The sequence below is a fragment of the Atractosteus spatula genome, chromosome 4 (assembly GCF_055471065.1).
Source record: "Atractosteus spatula isolate fAtrSpa1 chromosome 4, fAtrSpa1.hap1, whole genome shotgun sequence".
Classification (NCBI taxonomy): domain Eukaryota; kingdom Metazoa; phylum Chordata; class Actinopteri; order Semionotiformes; family Lepisosteidae; genus Atractosteus; species Atractosteus spatula.
In genome coordinates, this window is record NC_142709.1 from 33,435,451 (window position 1) to 33,455,836 (window position 20,386).

Here is a 20,386-nt window from a genome sequence, read left to right on the forward strand (position 1 = left end):
AACTCAAATGGAATGACACTTCAATTCAGACGTGCAGTTTGCACAAAGTCCCACTAGGTGGAGGTGTTCGCCTAGGAATTAAATTGCTACTCCAGAACAGCCCCTGCTGCCTCCTGAAAGAAATACAGCCTGAAGAGGGCCCAGCGCTCATATTATAGAAGGCCTTGTTGTTAAAACTTCTTAAACTGTCTGATGTTTATTTGTGTAAGATAGGGAGAGAATTGGAACGTGGAATATTTCTGTTTCTGAGCCACCTTGCTTGAAACACATATGCAAGCACTGTTCACTGTTTAAAACAGCCTTACAGGTCAGGCTGTTAGGCTTTTCAACACCCTGGTACCTACTTGCACCCACTCCAAATCCAGAAACAAGGTTTAAACTCCCCCAGTGTTTAGTGTATATTGTGTGATGTATTTTTTGTGCTATTCTGTAACAGTTAAATTGCACTATGTATATATCCTGTGTACACTGCCTCTGTTCCGGTGTACACTGTCTTAGTTTGCACGATCTTATTTATTAATATTAGTATTATTAGTCCTATCTACATTGTCTATGCCAGTGTCTTGTCTGTAATTGCACCATAGACCAGGAGGAATGATATTTGATTCCACTGTATACTTGTATGTGGCTGGAATGACAAATAAACTTGAACTTGAACTTAAAGCCCATCGCTAGGCTAAGCTCAGTATTTTCTTGGCAGTGAAACTCAGCATGCTGCCACAGGTGAAGTACACCCTCGTCAGTCTGCAAGAGCGTCACGCTGCCTGCCAGCAGTTCACCTTTTTCCCCCAAGCTCTGCAGGGGACAACGGGTCGAGAATTCAATTAGCAGGATTTCAAAGCAAAGGAACAACTAAAACTGCAGAATGCAAGTCCGGAGTATGTTCTGTTAAACCAGCCCCTGTCCGGGTACTTTTTCTACAAGAGCAGGCTCTTTCCCAGCCCAGCTCACCTGAGAGGCAGAGCGTCTCCACCTGCTTGCTCAGCTTGACCTTTTCTGCTTGCTGCCGATCGAGTAAGCTGTGCAGGAACCCGTTCTCCTGCTCTCTGGCGCTCAAGGAGGCCTGAAGCCGATCGCAGCTGGCCTTCGAAGATTCTGTTTCCTGACAAACAGGAAGCGCAGGTCTGCTACACTAAATGCATTTTCGTTGTGAGAAACACTGAGGTGGGGAAAACAATGTCACTAAAAGGTCAGGCGTCCTGATCTTTGAATTTCTGGGACCATTTCATGATCATAAGGCTTTAACTTTGAGTCCAGGCGATGCTATTCAGAGGTACAGAACATCTACTCATTTAGCTGGCTCTTTGTTGTGACAGTAAAGATTTAATACCTGGGGGTTAGAGATCTATAAATAATCATTTAGAAAATACATATTGTTTTGTACACCTCAAAGCCCTTAATTATTGTCTTAGTGTGTGTTAGTAGTAGTAAAAGCTGTTTCCCTACAGGAAAATAACTACAGGACATAGGCTCTTTGTTGCTACTACAAGATAACCTTAACAAACGTAACAAAATGCTGGCAAACTCTAAAAGCCATTAAGTGCATGCTTTAGGGTTTAATGAACTTACTGCTTTAAGGCTTTTGACAGTTTCTTGCAGTTTGGCGATTTCTCTTTGCTGGGTGTCAAAAACACTCTATAATACAAACAAATAAGATCATCCATCACACACTCAGTATCTTCATTCATCTTATATTAATAATAATTATCCCTCACACTTTTATAGTGCTATTCTAGAGACTCCACTTTACAGGTAATGGGGACTCTCTTCCACCACCAGTGCGCAGCCCCACCTGGATGATGTGACAGCAGCCATAGTGCACCAGTACACTCACCACACACCAGCTGTCAGTGGGGAGGAGAGCAGAGTGATGAAGCCAGTTCAGAGATGGGGATTACTCAGAGGCCATGAGTGGTAAAGGCCAGGAGAAAGTTATCTGGACAGTGCAAGACAGTATCGTTTTTTCTTTTTTCATTTTTTGTCTTCCCAGTCCACTAAATGCTTTACTTTAAAAAAAAACTTTAGACAAAAACGGTAGACAACAGGCCAGCAAGATTTTCTGAAAGCAAGCATGCTTAACCTCTCTGAAACTGCACAGTGGATCCTTCACTCAATTCCAGACCGACTGTCACTTTATTAAGAATATGGAGAGTCAGAACCATGGCATAACATCTCACCAAAAGGACAGCACCTTTTTTTTAATATAATATAGTGTTCCCATCACTATACTGAGGCATTAGCACCCACACAGACCACAGGGTGAGCACCCCCTGCTGGCCCCCCTAACACCTCTTCCAGCAGCAACCTTTGCTTTCCCAGGAGGTCTCCCATCCAGGTACTGACCAGGCTCACACCTGCTGAGCTTCAGGGGGGTACTAGTTGTGAGCTGCAGTGTGATATAGCTGAATGTCATTACCATTCAGTACCAAATGTTCTAATTTTAAGTTTTATCTTCTCCTGATTTAAAAAACTAAATGCACTTATCCAACCACTGGAGGCTGTTACAATTCACTTAAATTCCTACACTTGATTCCAGACCCCGTTCTTTATTAACTTTCTTAGTGTTTTAAACCTCAATCTCTAACAATGTAGAAATCTGTACAGCTCTTTCTCTGTCTATGTCACGCTATCTTATCATGTTAGCTCATCGAAAGATGTTTGCACATCACTTCTGCCACTGCACACACAGCAGGAGAGTCATCATCTCTGATGCCGCTGTACCACTAAACCTCTGCTGATTGTCAGCATGCCTGCTTAGCAGGTCTCACTGCTGTGCGATCGGGCACTCCCCCACCTCCTGTCAGTCACTGGAAGCTACAGTGACACCGTCACCTGGCCCACCCCAAAAGCACAGAGCTCACAGCTCAGACCAGAGACCTCCTGATCATATCACCCTGCTGGCACTGCAGAAGAAAAAACTCCTTAAGCATATACAACATCAGGTTCCTCTGCCTGCAGATCTCCACTGTCCCGGCTTGGACACACAACACTGTAGCAAATCTGAAAAAGGCACAACAGCGCTTGCACTTTCTGCGGTGCTTAAAGAAATGTGGTTTGGGGAAGCAGTTCCTCATGATCTTTTACTGCAGTACCACAGAAAGTGTCCTCACTGTGTGGTACAGCAGTACTACCATGCATGACAGAGATGCACTACAAAGGGTTGTGGCAACGGCACAGAGGATTATAAGATATGATTTACCATCAATCGGTGAGATCCACACCATCCGCTGTCGCAGTACATCCCAATCCATCATTCAGGATCTCAACCATCCCGGCCACAAACTGTTCTCCCCCCTGCACTCTAGCAAGCGGTACTGCACAGTTAAAGCAAGGACCACTAGACTCAGGAACAGCTTCTATCCCACTGCAGTACACATCCTCCTCAACAGCTAACTGCAGGGTCTCAGACTCCATACACATCTGCACTCTACACTTTACATTGTCTACTCTTTTTTTTTCAGTCTCACTAGTATTTATTTCTTTGTCCACAACATATTTATTGTTCCTGTTGTCTACATTGTGTGGTGTTGTCTGTTGTACTGTGTATGTCCCGAGAGGTCAGTGCAATTAAGAATTCCAATGTACGTGTACATATGGCAATAAACTACTCTACTCTCTACTCTTCTGCAAGATATGACTTTTACCTTAGCTTAGGGTGTTCAGATTAAAGACTTCATGTTCTCTGAGCAGGTAACATAAGGTGAAAAATTAGGGGAAACTTAACTGAAGATGTTTTTCAGAGGCAGCTGGTCAAAAGAGGCATGCTGCTTGACCTGTGTGGGTTCAGGACCGGGCAGATCCAAGATGATATCCCACAGCAACACCAGTGAAAGGGATGAATGGGAAAGTGCGTCATTCAATGAAGCTGTTTTATGTCAAGTACCATGTTGCAGGTCCAGGTCACGCAATGGCTATGACATTCCACTGGGTCCAACCACCAACACTTCCAGTCACAAACAAGAACAGCGGCTTGCTTTCAGTGGAAAATACAACAGGGACAAACTGCAGTTGCGTATACCGTGGTCTCTTTTGTGTGCTGGTCAGCAGTGCCCAGTGCAGTCCCGTCGTTTCTCGGGGCCAGAGGGTCCTCCTGGTCACTCACATCCTGCTCCTCTCCCTGCAGCTCCACAGCAGGGACCCTGGCTTTCAGGCCTTCAACCTGTCAGAAGGTACCACAAACACAGGCCGTCACCGCCACCAGCTCACACTGAAGGTGACCCAGCGCCTCTCCGCCAAGGGACAAGCAGGATGTGTTCCCCAAACTGAAAACTAGAGTCGTTGTTCCTGCTGCCCATCTAAACTGGGCTGTGGGAATCCAGAATCTCCGAGAATCCCATTCTCTGCTGGACCTGGGACCAGACATTCTGGGATCTTTCCTCACGCACCTTTGAAAGGCTAAGACACCTAAGTAAAAAAAATCTCCAAAATGAGACAGTGAAAACAAAACTGCGACGATTTCATCGACTAGAAAGTGCTATTGGAAACATTCCTTAAATTATTTTCCCCCAGTTAGTTCATCTGTTCTTACAGTTATATCTAGTGAACAACAACGTGCTCAGATGACTTATCGGGGGTGGTTTACTCCTTCTCTGACTGGAGACCCAGTGCATACAAGTAGTAAACCTGCCTGCGAACTTGGGTCGCCGACGAGTCTCTCCTTCCTGCTGTTCGCAGTTTCAAATTCCGGGAGTTTTTCACGGCTGTTGGCCGTCACCGCTGTTGCGGCCTGAGGGTTGCAAAATCACTGCCCGGAGCTCATTTATTTTTCCATTCTTTTATCCTTACCGCTGATCCTTCTCTCTAAGTCTACCCAATGACTTCTGAAAGAGCACGGACATTACAATGAAAGAAAGTGGAATGAAATGAGTCGTGCAACAGACAAGAGGGCTTACAGAGGTTAATTGAGGTGGATTAAGTAGGAAAGCCAATCAAAGCGTGGTGAAGCATGATGCCTTCTCCCATGTGTCAGCAGCAGTTTGTAACAGCACACGCGCAGGCGATTTTTTTTTGTCTAAAAAGCACAGAGCTCACAGGATCTCCAGGACTTTTCTTCTGCAGTCAATGCTTTTCACATTAACGTGAAAACCGCAACGTTGGACAGGGTCACAAAATACCACCGCTAACAGCACTGCTGCAGCGAAGGTCCGAGAAACGGAAGCGGACCGGTTCGTGCAAAGTTGCATTACTCGTTGCCGTGACAACTGTATCTTCAGTCACTCCCCTGACTGAGATGTAATTATGTGGAAAAACGTTTTACAACGGTCTAGACTCCCACCATATATTTCCAATGTATGTCAATAGGCCTACTAGTGACGTTTACAAAAAACAAGCTAATAATGCACTTTTTAAAGAAAGTTTTTATGACCTTTTTAAAAACATTGCTATTTTTGTTCCACGTGGCCCTAATATTTATACAATGATATACAGACTATATATGCACATTTCGCAGTAATTAGGCTGTCTGCAGTTTTTACCAAAACTTTAAAAAAGCTTCTATGGGCTACACATGCCAAACAAACACACATTGCATAACAATGCACAACAGATGCATTAATGATATTAATTAGCCTGTTTTTATAAAAGGGGAATATGTTATGTTGCGATTTTTTTATATAACACGGTAACTTAAAACTAAAATACTATTTCCCTTACAGCCGAAAATTCGCATGAGGTCCAACCAAGAGAGGATAAGTGCTGCGCGACTTACTTTACCGTCGTGTGTTTTTAACAGATCGTTCTATTCAAAGGAGATGGTATAATAGCAGAAAGGATCCTGCAGGTCGTGGCTGTGCTGCAGAGTAATTTCCGATCAGTAGTAAACCGCTTTACTCCAGGGATTGAAGCGCACAGACAAATCACAGCACGGCGTCTGCACGGCTCGTCGCGTCACGGCCTCCTGGGCCTCCTCCCAGCCAATCAGCGGGGACCTTTTCGTTCTGTTTGCGCCAGTTGTCTTGGCAACGTAGCGTACCAGACAACGGGATTTTAACATTGACTGGCAACACGTGGGAACCGTGCTCATTGAAAAATAAAAGCAGTAGAATATTCTTTTAATAGTCCCGTTTGACCAAAAATGTTTTGTGAAAAAAAGGACAGGCTTCTTCACAACTTCGACCAAGCAAGTTCAACAGCACATTTTGTATTTATCTCTATAAAGGTGGAAATAAAAATAAAAACTCACATTTGTTTCGCTTTTATTGTTCTAAGAGCACACTTGTCGCCGTTGGCGTCGTGTAAAAGTTGCTTTAACGAATTCAATAACGATTGAAATGTGCAGGAGAACACAGCCTACCTCTTTCTCTCCGTCTGCGTTATCGCTGGAATTCATTTTCACTTGTAACACGATTTTCCGAATAAAGATACACAGCCTGCACAAGACTTCCTCATGCATGCCAATATATATTTAGGTCTGCCTTGTTTACAGTGCTCGGCTCTGCAAGTCCCGACTTGTCACTTCAGCGTCTTCAGCGGGGATTTTGTCAAACAAAACGTTCTTTTCAATAAGATGGTGATCAAACTTGAAATTCAATATAGGAATGCCACTGAGGTTTTTCACGCGTTACGGGTGTGTATTCAGCCAACTTCAGAAAACGTGGAAGCCCTTGAAATCGATAGATGCACTTTATGTTTCACGGGTTCGTGTAAATCCAAGAAGCTTGATTTCTAGTCTGTCAAGCACACGCCACTAAGAACTGCATTACGTGTCAGTTTATTTGGCAGACGCTTTTATAAACGAAGCGACTCATATTCGTAACCGTTTTTACACAGCTAAACATTTGACCTATTTTTTCCAACGGAATTGCAACAGCATCTCTCCTGGGATTTGAACCTACAGTATACCCTCCCAGTTACGAGCCCACGCTGGAGTCCTTGTGAAAATACAACAGTGATACAATTTTATTTACAAGCGCCTTTCAGGAGCTCGAATCGAGGTGCAACAGCGCACACAGGTAATATAACACAAATAAAAATATGCGCAACAAGTTTCCGCGCTGACACCAAGAGTAAAACTAAAATAATAAAATGTGCAGTGTTCTGAAGCAAACAGCGCTTTCGGCTCGCACACGAGTTACAGGATGCTGAACAGATCGAAGTCTGTTTCTTCAATTTAAACCCTAAATTAGGCCCCTACTGTCTATACTTTAAGAAATATTACAAAATGTTAAAGGGACATCAATCCAGGCGGAAATTGCCTCTGGAGCAATGTGACAGATGGCCGTTCTGAAAGGTCAGCTAGAGTATTGGCGGATACCCATGTAAGCAAGGTGTTACACCAGTCCTTTCTTAATTAAATACATGTATGCATTAATAATTGTACCTGCCAGAGCAAGATTTTTAACGCAGCAATGTTACGCGCCTGAAAGAGACTGAGCTTTGTGACATGCACTTCAAACGATGACGAAAGGTCCACTAACGTCGAGATTTCTAACTTCCATAAGGGCCTTGCTTTCAGCGCTGTCAACAACAGCACTGAACCTACCTAGTGATGCTGGGAGCCTGGGAACATAAAGTAACTGCGGTCTCCTGACAGTTCAGATGACAACTGTTGTGTTGCGTCAATGTCTTCATTTTAGACAGATACCTGTCAAGTGCAGAAACTGCAGCCGTAGTATCTGACTTGGCCTGAAAGTCAACAACAGTTCAGTGAAATCCGCAGTGAAATCTCATCGATTTAATATAGATAAGATTTCTGAATTGGCAACTTATTTTCTCTTGGAACAAGTAATAGTTTTATTCCATGCTGAAAAGAGAAGAAAAAACACAACGTTGAGGCCGTGGAGCCTTCTTCAGGTGTGAGCTAGAAGAAGGCTCCACGGCCGAAACGTTGTGCTTAATTTCTTCTCTTTTCCGCATGGAATAAACCTATTACTTGTTCCTTTGCAGCCTACGTATGCTGACGCAGCTACCCACCTGAACTACTTATTTTCTTATGGCCAACGTTATAGTTATCGTTCACACTCCTCCAAGTCTAACAGTTGCAAACCGTCGTTTTCTTTTACAAAATCCGTCGTCTCTCTGTCTCTCCCCACTGAGCCGGTTTCCACTCGCGACTGCTCGATGCGCTCCTGGGCACAGTCGGGTGCGACGGCGCGATCTTCTTCCACGGTGAGATGGTGCTTGGGCGACACGGACGACCAGGCGACCTTGGAGGACTTCTCCAAGCAAAGTCCCATCACCCCGGGTCCCTAGACAAATAAAGTACACGAAGTCGCAGTCCAAAGTCTTAGCACTCTTCGCTTGAACCAACTTTTTAATAATCAGGCACAGCTCAACGCACAAGAATACGAACTAACACTATATTTGTGCAGTACATGTACGTTTTAGGCTTGTACGGTATTTCTAGCGGGTAACTACTAGTGCGCTCCAGTCCCAGAGCGACTTACCAAAAGGGTGAGATCTGAAAAACTGCGGTTCCTAAACAGACTGAGTAACTACAGTCGCTGTCGCTTCTTTCGGCTGAACCTCCAGTTCCACTGTTCAAATGTCAATTTTTGCAATCCTTTCGGAAAATATCTATCCTGACTATATTGCATCCGCGAATGCCCGATATCTCTGCAGTTCTCCTGAGGTCTCATTAAAACGCAAATGTGCGAAGGGGGGTCGGGTTGTCAAGCAACCGGCAATTTCATCAAGCGGATGACTGAAAAAAATAATTGCGACTTTCTGTTCCAAACCGTGACTCCTGGAGGTTATTTATCGCGTTGTTTTTGCCGTACTGACGCGTTTTAAGAGGAAAGCGTCTGCTGCACAGATTGCATTTTATCCTTATCATTTATATCGAAAATGGCATTACAAAGTCAGGATTTTTCAAAACACATAGACCTAAACAAAAATCTTAGAAGTGAGAATTTATTCAGATGGTTCGATGAAACGTATAACCACTGAGTCAATATAGTTTTCATAAAGTAGTCCAAATTAATTAGAGAGTTATTTCAGTGGAATTCTTCAGGATTAACAAAGAAAGTTAAGATACAACCAAAAATTAAGAGGAAGTGCTTTTAAAACTGATGCCAGGACGACTTCTTTACACAAAGGGGTGTGGGAGTATGGAACAAGCTCCCAGCTGTGTAGTTTAAGCTGATACTCCGGCTTCTTTTAGGAAACAGCTGGATGAGATCCTTAAATCAGTTTGTATCTACCAAATGGCCTTCTCTCATTTGTAATGATCTATTTTGTTTTTTGGGTCTTGCTTTAAATGTATGAACTAGGTTAAAGAATAACCAATATTAATTGCAATATTGACTGCAAGCTTTAAAGCATCAAATTGTAAAGGCCGTGCAAGGATCTAATTACTTTTGCAAGGCACTGTATATCAGTAGCTGATGTATATACTTCTTTCAAACCACAGAAGTGATGAAATATGCATCAATAGTCTAGCACTTGACCTTCGCACTTTCTATTCGATCATGTGTTCTATAATCCACGCTGGTGGGTGGCAGGGTGGTGCAGTGTCCAGCATTGCTTCCTTGCAGTGCTGGGTTCAGTTCTGGACCTGGGGTGCTATTTGCACGGAGTTTGTATGTTCTCGCCATACTTGTGTGGGGTCCTCCTACAGTCCGAAGACAGACTGGTAGATATGCTGGCTGGTATGAGTGTGCGTGTGTCTGTGTGTACCCTGTAGGATGTATCCCGCGTTGCTTGTTAGGACAGGCTCCAGCTCCCCCTGTGATAAAGCAGTCAGAAAAATGGATGGGTGGATGATCTGTGCTGTTTAATAATCATGGCTAATTTGTCCTGTTTATTCAGGGCCTTGCTGTACCCGTAAAGCATGTCGAAAGCTTTTATAATAGGAACTAAATCCCTGCAGTGCAAATCCAGAAACATTGTGTACAAGAGCAAAGCACCCTACAGACGAGAGACTAGGTACATTCCTGGGACTGCAGGAATGCTCTTCTATGACAGGCTGAAGGAAATTAATCTTTTTAGTCCTTGACGAGGAAGTCTCAAATTCACTGTTCAAAATCCCCAAAGGCACTGAGAAAGCTAATCCCATGGATGTCATCATGAACAATGAAATGCAAACCAAGTGACACAATGCGTAATTAAGGGGAAGATCATTTAAAACCGAGGACAGGAGGTGTCTCTTTACATAGAGGGTTGTGGGAGTATGGAACAAGCAACACAACCATGTTGTCTAAGACGACATCCCGGCTACTTTAAAAAATGCTTCATTGGAGTTCCTTGGTTCAATTAGTTAACAGCATTCAAATGTGGTAAATGCCCTCCTTTCGTTTGTAAACTCTCTAATGTTCTTAACATAAACTAATACTTAGATTATAAGAAGCTAAAAAAGTAGTTCATGTGCATTTTTGTCAATTATATTTTTCTTAGGTATTTTAGTGTCAATACCGTAACTCACTCTAATGAAAGATGTTGAACACCGAGCCCTATGAATCATAGTTCAAGGAGACTCCCTAATGTCTGCTCCCATGCGCTGCCGGTATGGGGCGCTGTATCCCGCAAACAAATATTTCCTTTTGCAGGAATCTCTTCCTGTGTGACGGCCTGACCTTCACCCGACTCCGGATGCCGAACACACATGTAGCTGCAGGGAGGTTTGTCTCAGTGATTCGCTCGTGTTCAGTCTTCAGCACTGGACCCGGTGGTTCAGTGGTCCGGTCGCCATGATCATGAGGACTGCTTTGAGGGTGCGTGTACTGAAAACACACACCCCTTCACTTTTCTGGCGACCCCACAGCACCTCAACACCTCTCATCGAGGAGGGCTGCAGGGGTCTCGTACTGAAGTCGCTGTCTACGGATGTTTATGAGAATCTGGCTGTTGAGGACTGGATCCACGACAACGTAGAGCTGCAGAACAGGAACGTCCTTTTCATTTGGAGAAACTCGCCCGCCGTGGTCATTGGCCGGCACCAGAACCCCTGGCAGGAGTGCAACCTGCGGCTGCTGAGAGAGAAGGGGATAGGGCTGGCCAGGAGGCGCAGCGGCGGCGGGACAGTGTATCACGACCTGGGCAACGTCAACCTGACCTTCTTCACGTCCCGGAAGGGGTACGACAGGGCGAGGAATCTGGGCATCGTGACGAGAGCCCTGAAAGCCCTGCGGCCCGGGCTGGACGTGCACGCCACGGAAAGGTTCGACATCCTGCTGAACGGCCGGTTCAAGATCTCGGGCACCGCGGCGAAGCTGGGCAGGGCCTCCGCCTACCACCACTGCACCCTGCTGTGCGGGACGGACACCCCCGTGCTGTCGGCTGTGCTGAAGGGCGCATGCCAGGGCATTAAGAGCAACGCGACCCCGAGCGTGCCTTCGCCCGTGCTGAACCTTACGGACATAGACCCGTCCCTAGACTGCGGGGCCGTCACGGAGGCTGTGGCGGCGGAGTACGCTGCGCATCACGGCTTGGAGCCCCGCGTCGCTCCCGTCGACCCCAAGGACGAGTCGTCGCTTCCTGGGATCGGTAGATTGACTCGCGCGCTGCAGACCTGGGAGTGGGTCTATGGAAAGACCCCCCGGTTTAGCGTCGGTACCAGTTTCGAAGTGTGCTACAAAAAGTCCAACGCGGCCGTAACGCTGAACATGGAGGTGAAGGACGGAACCATAGTCTCCTGCGCGATAGGAACACACAGGGACTGGGTGCCGCCGGCGGTGTGCGACCAGCTGGCCACTCAGCTGGTGGGAAGCAGGTTCTGTCCCAGCGAAACCGCGGTGCTGACCGCTGCTCTGCTCAGGACGTGCCCGGGCGACGGCGAGCTGCGGGACAAGTGGGGCGTTTTGTGTGAAAATGTCGCGGCCGTGATGGAAACACATGCGTGACGTCAACAGGCGTGTGAAACAGAACACCGACTCTTTGCCTTTGTACAAAAGCTCGTTTAATAATAAAGAGAAGAAATACAGAGAACACAGTGAATACTACCAGTTCATAACGAAAAACAAATCTATTTCAGTATGAAGTGCAGCAAGACACTATTAGTATTAATGTGCATTCACACTATTTGAGTTTTCATGCACAGAAGGACTGTAAAATAAATGTTTTTATTATATTTCCTCAAACACACACAGTGGGTCATGGTGTCCTAATGCACTGTCCATAAGCTGGACATAAAAAAGGTTAGTTGCAAAAAAGAAATTGGCAAAATAGCTGAGATGGAATGTGAATTACAAATCTCTTACAGAAATGGTAAGACAATTGTCAGCACAATAGTGTCATTCTACTCAAAGTCATTTGTCAAAGTTAAATAAACATCCATTTAATTATTCACCTTTAAGACCAACATTGTTTTCTGACAGTTTAGAAATCCACACCACCAATAATCAAATTTGAACACCTTTTGTTTTTGCACGGGTTGAATAAAAAAAAAAACATTTAAATGGATAACACATAAGTCTTTTAAAGGTCTGTGGTCCTTGTGTGCTTTGTGTGGAAAATGTCCACTGTGGTCTCTTGGCACTGTCTCAGGTCGAAGTCACAGTAGCCGATGGAGAACTTACCCTGCCCACCAGAGAAACAGAGGTTCTGTTAGAATTACATCTGCTGCTTATATTTACATTGTAGTGTAAACACAAAATACACACATGTACAGTACACAGTTTAATGAATACTAAAAGACAATTGTGAGCAAATCCCAGGCTATTTGTAATAAGAATAGCAGTGTTACTACCATCTGATGTCAGGTCTCAGAAGCTCAGCAAGGTTGGGCCTGGTCAGTACTGGGAAGCGAGACCTTCACAGAAAACCACATCATTGTGTTGGTGGACCAGTAGGTGGCACTCCTCCATCTGAACCAGAATTTATAAACCAATCCAATCTTGGATTAGGCATTAAACTGCTTACACTGTATATAAAAGTATGGGGGTCAACACTGGTATCTCGACTAAATTCTGCTAAATTGTTGTCCTTTCCAAATTTCCTGCTTATTAGTGAACAAATGTCTCACTCCTCCCTTTTGATCTGCTGTGCAGTGGGGGGTCAAGTGGGTCCCTTCCTATGTGTAAAGTGCTTTGGGTTACTTCAAGAGGAAAGGCACCATACAATAGAAGGAATCATTACAGTAATGAGGAAAACACATGTTCCTCCAGGCAAGTGATTCTCATATAAGAAACCTTGAAATAATAAGTGAGACTGTACCTGTGGCTTCTTAAAGTAGTCCAGCCCTCTTCCAATCTTGATTATCCATCCATTATTGAATCTGTTAAAATTATTCAGAGACATTGTGTTCCTTGTCCAAAATTTATTTCCCTAAAAGTTGCTACCTAGTATTAAGGTCATCATAGCTAACATCAAATCTTTTATTTTTAAGACTCTGCTGCACTATGTAAGTTCTTATTCACACTGTGACACAGAATTTTGACTTTTTATATTAGAACTGAAAATTTCAATGCTTATAAATGTATTTCAAATTTCAATTTCAGCATAAAGTTTGTATTAATATGTTTACACAGTACATTCACTTTAACATAATTATTGTAAACATCCATATCTTACCCTCCTTCGGAAATAGCAGGTAAATAATTTTTGTTTTTCATTTTTCTATTTTATCTTGATTCTTAATTTAATTTATTATATGTTATTGGAAGCTTTGAAATCAGTGGATTTTACAATAACAGTATTGTTAGCAATCGGAATAACCTACAATACAATCATGTAAGTAGCAAGGAAGATTAAACAGAGGCAGAGGCTAGAGGCAGATGGTATCTTCACTCATTTTTTGGAGCATCTGACAGTATTTTGTGTTGCGGCTGCTGATGTGGTTTGCAAGTTGCCAACCTGATTTCCCGGTCATGAATAGTGGTTGAGTATTCGATGGTTAGTGTTACCCCATGATTCTGCAGAGACTGCTTTATCTCTGCCAACGCACTAACTTGGGTGGAGCTGTCACCCTAATACAGAGCAAGAAAAACAGTTGAATATGGTGAGAAAGGGGGCATTTCATATAAAAATACTAAGAGAAATGGAGCACCTGTTAATGACCAAAATCATTTAATCTTTCCAAACTCCAAACATCATCATCTCATCACTAAACTGCAATGTTTCAGATTCTCATTTTTTGCATTCATCTTGACAATTGATCTCGCTTACAGCACCATATTCTTCTAGTAGTTAGCTTTTAATACATGAACTAGATTTGTTATTGCAGCAGTGTGGTGTCATAAAAATGTATTGAAAGATATATCCACAGTAGCACACAGCAGAAATACAAAGAAAGTGACATGCAATTACCACTTATGCATGTGATTTACCACATATTTCTAATGTATTAAACTTGGGGTTTGTCTTTTTGTTTATGCCATATACAATCATTCTTTAAAAAACAACAACAATGCAACATAATCGCTTTTCAGTAATATGACATGCCAGTCAGATATTAAATGGAGAGGAAAATTGATACCCTGGAATTTTTAAGAACAGTTGTGGGAAACAAAATAAAAATATCATGCAATTAACTGTCAAGTTATTTATTTAAAGTTACAGGTAGGGCCAATTTGTGTCAAAGAAGACACGTCTGAGTGTGGAGTGACATTATCTTGACCCCTTTACCAGAGCAATACATCAGAGCAGGGCTGATGCCTTGAAATGTGTGAGAAGACAGAGCGGCGCATTTATGTGATTGACAACTCTTACTTCTTCCTGCGAGGTCAGCAGATGAATCCTCTTGACTTTGCAGGGAGCCTTCAACAGCATCTCGCAGAACCGCAGGAAGTTATACAGCTAGAAGAAAGGGGTTAGTGACAATCTGGGATCTGGGGTGACATACAGCCAGCTGAACGGAAATGTGACATCAAGTAAACTGAACGGCATTTCCAAAGAAGGGTAATAACATAATAGCACCATAGCACCTTTAAAAGTGGCTTCTCATTTGCTTCACAGCACAACAACAAAAAACACTGAGAGGAGATAGGTGGCGGGGGTGTGGAAAACAGTAGGAAAGCCAAGGGGCACACAGAACCAGTTAAATAAAAACCCTTCTAATCAGGACATTTTCAGTCTAGAGTTGAAGAAGCTCAGGGAAGGTGACTCTCTGATATCCTTAGGGATGGAGTTCCAGAGTTTTGGGGCATAACAGGAGAAGGAGTGTCCCCCACCCCTGTCTCCCTGTCTCCCAGACAGAGAGGAGACTAGAATTAGAGGAGCGAAGGTTGCGAGGAGGGGAGTAGAACGATAGTAAAATCAAACCTACTGACCCTAATAGAAGGCCTTGTTAATTCTCAGGCTGCACACAATTCACCCAAGAGGCACGGAGTGGGATGTTGGACAAGTGTGAAAGTGAAAACTAGTGTGAGTGTGAATCAAAGTGCTTTTCATGACTAACAGTAGTTTAAACTGTAAATGTATTATTCTAGTTATAACAGTGATTGCTGGGGTGAAGCATTTATATAGTTGGTATTAAATGATTATGTCCAATATCAGAAAGCTGCTCAATTCCGGTCAGGTCACAGCAACCTGGACCCTAACCAGGAAGCACATACTGAGAGACTGGTACCACATCCCCACACACACACATTATAACAAAAGGACAATTAAGAGACTACAATTAACCTAACCAGCACATCTTGGCAAGTGGGAGTAATCTAAATCACTACGTGGACATAGGGGAAACATGCAAACTCCACACAGAAAGCCATCCAGGCCAGAATCGTACTCCCTGGCCCAAGAGAGGTGGGACAACAGGCAGGTCTCCCTGCTGCCCTAAATAACACGCAAAGATTAAGGTGTCTGTACCTGATGAAAATATCTGATGTAGGGGTCTTCCACCCAGATTTCAGTCAAGGTCTCATTGATGTAGGGTTTGAAGAGCTTTTCGTAGCTATAACCTGTGGCGTTCTCCGTAATTTTGATCTGCTCATGATATTTACCCTCTGGAAAGAAAAGGAAAAGTGCTTTTTCAGCAGTTGCCTGCAGAAGGAAGAGTAAGAAAAAGATCTGGATATTTTCGGAATCGGTGACTAATAAATTTGATGCACTGCACTGTACCACTAAGACTCTACGTATTTAAAATCATCCCACTTTTACAGTGAGTCACTGAGACAACCAATCACCACAAAAGCACAGGTATAAAGGCAATACCTTCCTTTTCTTGTTTCAGGTGGTTTTTGATCTGCTCTGCCCGTTCCATGTACACCCTTATCTTCTCCCTGTAATGGGTCTTCTTTGACTCATCCTTGATGGCTAGGAAGGAAGTAGTTTGGTATAGCCAAAACAGTAACCATCAGGTATGAAGGAGAGAAAACACATACACTCCATACAGAGAAAGACATGTTTGAGTGACAGTACATATGTGAACCAGTACAAATGTTTACCAGAATTACAGATAAACAGCAACAGTACACAACAAGATCCAATTATTATCCAGGTTTACTTTCAGAGATGCCACTGTTTAACCATCCACCATCTCTGAAATATCTCACTGGACAGAATTATTCACATTTTATGAATGAGAGCTCACAACACAATTCAGTCACCACTGTTGGTGAAAGTTATAGGAAATGTATTACAGTTAGAGGTTGTGTCTTTAAGGGGCTTTCCTTTTTACCTTTAAGCACGTCTAGCAGCAGCTGAATACCTTCTTGATAGCAGACAAGAGACTCCTGAAACCTGGAGCTTTGGTCGAGCTCCACAGCTCTCTTCAACACTGAAACTGCCGACGTCTCAATGCCGGACACGTCGTTCCGTGACATGGTTATTACACCTGCAGGTCTTTAAACCCTGTCTTTGTAAAGTAAACCTGCACAGACAGTGCCAAGAGTGGTCTGACACTGAAACTTACTCGTAAGAACATCTAAAATTAAGTCTGTATTGAATTCGACGGAGTTATATGAAGAGCGCATGTAAGTTCAGCACTGTAATTGTCTTATCGATTTTCTTAGCTGTCTAAATTAAGATGCATGACATTCTTACATATCAGAAAAAGACGCTTTAAAATAAGTTCACATGAAAACCCACTTTCCGCTGCTCACAATAACTGAGCACACTGCATGGTATCCTTTGAAAATATCGTAAAAAGAACCTAGGAACTGTCTAATCAGCCGTCCTTTTAACATACAGTAACCAAGCATTTCCTGATACCACAGATTCCCCTCTCGCAGTGCTGTGCCGCACAAAAACAACCCCACAGAAACAGCTGTTTGACACAAGGATTATTTTTGTAAATCACAAGATTCTAAATAGAAATATTTTACATATAAATATAATATAAATAAATGTTTTGATATTATTTTTCTTTTCTTTTCCCATTTTTTCCATTTGTTTTTGCACTCATAAAGTTTGAGGTAGGAACCTTTTTACCTCAAGGGAGGGGAGCGTGGCGAAGACCGGTGCAAATAGCTTTCGGAACATAGAGCTCCTTCCTGCTGTATGGTTTGTTACAGTATTGACAGGTCTATATCCATAGCTTTTTTATTTAACTGGAATAACTATTTGGAAATGTTTTGCTTTTTGGCTGTGGAGAAAGGTACAGTTAACGCGGCTGTTTTTTAATTTCCCCGTTGCTGGTCTGGTTTATGGGATTTCGAGGAGCATTTTTGCTATAACCTTCATAGCCGCACTGAGAGACATCACCTACTGTAAAGGCATTTTGACTACTCGTGCAGGATGGCTGGGCTCTGTAGGGCATTTCAGAAACCTTCAGCTGGGTGGAAGGTAAGAGTAAAATTTACATACTCGAAAGCTCATAATTAACTGCTACGTTTATCCCCTTTTACATAAACGTGTACGCTTTAGCGGTCATTAAAACACGTGATAATCTAACATTAAAACATTCATAAAGTCATTATGGTATGTAAACGTAAATATCAGTCTTGTAGGACTAAAACACTGACAGAAAAAGGTATAAAATATCTCTGTAAAGGTATGGTGTGAAACTGGCTCCTCCGCACCACTTGTGAATGATGCATTAGTTCAATGCAGAAGAAATCCTTTCGGTTTAAATGTAGCGCACACACCCAAACGAGATGCGTATTTGCTTTTTAATTTTTTTTATTTTCAGATTGGCTTGAAAGATGTTTAAATGTACTTTCCCCCCCCCCCCAGGATTTAACAAGAGCGTTGCCTTTTCCGTGGAACGCGGTATGTCGCTACAAATTCACCAAATCGCGGATTCCTCCGGAGGTAAGGTCGCAGCCGTATTGCACTGATCCAACTAATGAATGTCGTTATCGTAACTGTGTAAGACTGCTCGTTTTGGTAAAACGTATTTACCAAATTCACGTCCAGGTGCGTGGAGGAGCGCCAGTAACGGCAGTTCAGGTCTGGAGCCCGACTAGTGTTTCAGCTGGACAGGTGTGAGCGTTGCTAGAGGGTGTTGTGACGAAAGGCTGGTCGTCGTGTCTTCGCAGGTGTTTGAAGAACGAGCCAAAGAGCACGAGAAATATGGGGGTGACCCCGCTCAGCCGCACAAGCTGCACCTCGTCACCAGGATTAAAAGCACCATGCGGCGCCCCTACTGGGAGAAGAAGATTGTGCATGATTTGGGGTTAGGAAAGGTAACTTTGGCCCATGAGTCAATGCGATTATTCTTCCATGTCTGAAGATCAGACCGATCCCTTTGATCATATTCACCCAGACAGGACTTGTATTTGCATTCATATTCGTTTTGAAAATGGATGGTACTGTGCTGAGAAAAGGTTTGTGAATCTTCTGTAGGATCTGTCTGATAATGGACTGGTGGAGCCCCAATTCTGTAGAAATGGTTTTGTAACCCTTTCCAGACTGATGAGCATCTCAGAGATTTCCTTAGATTGTGATATATATCTACAAACCTGTATGGTAAAGACTAAACTCAGTGTTTTTGATCTATAAAGTGGAGCCTTCTAAATTCAGCTTCCAAGCTCTACTTATTTAAACACTTTTTACTACTTATGTAAATCCTTTAATTGAGCTAATGAAACTTTACTTTTGGGTTTTCTTCCCAAAAATGGTGAAAATTTGAAGACATGAATGCTTTCAACATGCAGCAAACTGATTTGAACATGACATCAGTGCAGCAAACCACAGGTGAAAGAGATTATAGTTACCCACTCTGTGTCCATGCGTTTTATTTTCAGGCTAATCAGCCCCGTGTGCACAAAAACATCCCTTCTGTCAACGCAAAACTGAAAATCGTAAAGCACCTTCTGAGGTTGGTACTGACAATTTGTATAAATTAATGTGCAGAGGAGATTCATAGCCAAGTTTGTTTTCATGAGCATAGACTTGAAAATAACTCTTTTAAATACTTCTTACATTAAAAATGTATTTTTATATATTAATATTAACCCCAGGAAGTCTCTGGCTGCTTACCTCTCCTTTTTAGGGGAGCCTGGCTGCCTTTGTGTTATTCTACACATATCAACACTCTTTCATTAGAATCCCTTAGATCTCCAGTAAGAAATCATTGTTGTATGAAAGGGGATGGTAGACTTGTCAGGACACTGAAAATGGATTTTTTAAATTAAATGTTTTTTCACAGGATCCAGCCCTTGAAGCTTCCACATGGACTCCCAACTGAAGAGGAGCTGGCAGACACGTGTCTTAAGAGCACTGGGGAGCTTGTTGTAAGACGTTGTCTGAAGCCTTTGGAACAAAAAGCCATTGAATCGTAGCCCACTCCAAATTCTTGAATATTTTGTATAATAAAACATTGAAACCTACTGAGCTGTAAGGAACTGTTTGAACACTTATCCTATCTGGCATATGCTATTATTGAAAGAAGTGAGCAATTGTTTCAGGTCAAGATGCAAAGGGAGCAGAAAATTGGAGTATAAAACAACAACAAAACCACATAAAACAGTAAGCACAATGTTGATTGTTGGGATTTTGAATAATGCTAGAGTGTCAGTGCTGTTCATCAGTCAGTAAGTAGTAACATTAGAATACCATCAGTAAGGGTCAGTAACGTGGCTCTGGGGTCAGATATGTCCTGAAGAGATAGGCTTTTAGTTTCTTCCAGAGGATGGCAAGTGAGTCTGTGGTTCTGACTAGCGGTCAGGTTATTTCACTACTGGGGGCAGCACAGAGAAAAGTGGGGCCTGGGACTTGAGGCCCCCCAGTGATGACATTGGCAGCTGGCCTGATGAACCAGATCTATGTGACCTAGGAGGAACAAGGGCCAGACAGTGGACTGGAGGAGGTATTCTGGTGCATTAGCATTAATCCAGTCCAGCTCTTAGCATCAGATGTGAGCATTCAGGCCTCTTTACTCTGCCGACTACCAGGTACCGCACAGTGGGCGACGGCCTCTGTGACTGCTGACGTGTTTCAAAGTCACCTCAAGACTTCTGCGTTGAAGACAAGTAACAAACGTGAAGTTTGAAGCAAAATGCACTGAGATGTAAGGTGTTTTCATATGCAGTACAGGTGCTGGGTTTTCATCTTCCCAAGTTGAGTTTAGAATTCTCCATTCGTTTGGTTGGGGGATTAGTTCCTCTCAAAACATCCTTTTCAAATGTAA

General features: G+C 43.1%; 3 protein-coding genes across 3 annotated transcripts; 2 read left to right on the forward strand and 1 right to left on the reverse strand.

Annotated features, from left to right (window-relative positions):
• Positions 1–10,537: 10,537 nt before the first annotated feature.
• On the forward strand, positions 10,538–12,336 carry lipt1 (lipoyltransferase 1). Its single transcript, XM_088913563.1, has one exon. It carries the CDS (start codon positions 10,626–10,628, stop codon positions 11,775–11,777), a length of 1,152 nt encoding a protein of 383 aa, XP_088769689.1. The 5' UTR covers positions 10,538–10,625; the 3' UTR covers positions 11,778–12,336.
• mitd1 (MIT, microtubule interacting and transport, domain containing 1) lies at positions 11,817–17,071 on the reverse strand. The gene is made up of 7 exons (XM_088913565.1): positions 16,493–17,071; positions 16,027–16,128; positions 15,682–15,818; positions 14,584–14,670; positions 13,729–13,841; positions 13,090–13,150; positions 11,817–12,453 (listed from the first exon to the last, which is right to left on the reverse strand). The coding sequence occupies exons 1-7, from the start codon at positions 16,635–16,637 to the stop codon at positions 12,352–12,354; spliced, it is 747 nt and encodes a 248-aa protein (XP_088769691.1). The 5' UTR covers positions 16,638–17,071; the 3' UTR covers positions 11,817–12,351.
• A 215-nt stretch (positions 17,072–17,286) lies between these two features.
• Positions 17,287–19,584, forward strand: mrpl30 (mitochondrial ribosomal protein L30). The gene is made up of 5 exons (XM_088913894.1): positions 17,287–17,598; positions 17,989–18,066; positions 18,294–18,440; positions 19,002–19,075; positions 19,406–19,584. Exons 1-5 carry the CDS (start codon positions 17,551–17,553, stop codon positions 19,536–19,538), a joined length of 480 nt encoding a protein of 159 aa, XP_088770020.1. The 5' UTR covers positions 17,287–17,550; the 3' UTR covers positions 19,539–19,584.
• Positions 19,585–20,386: the final 802 nt, after the last annotated feature.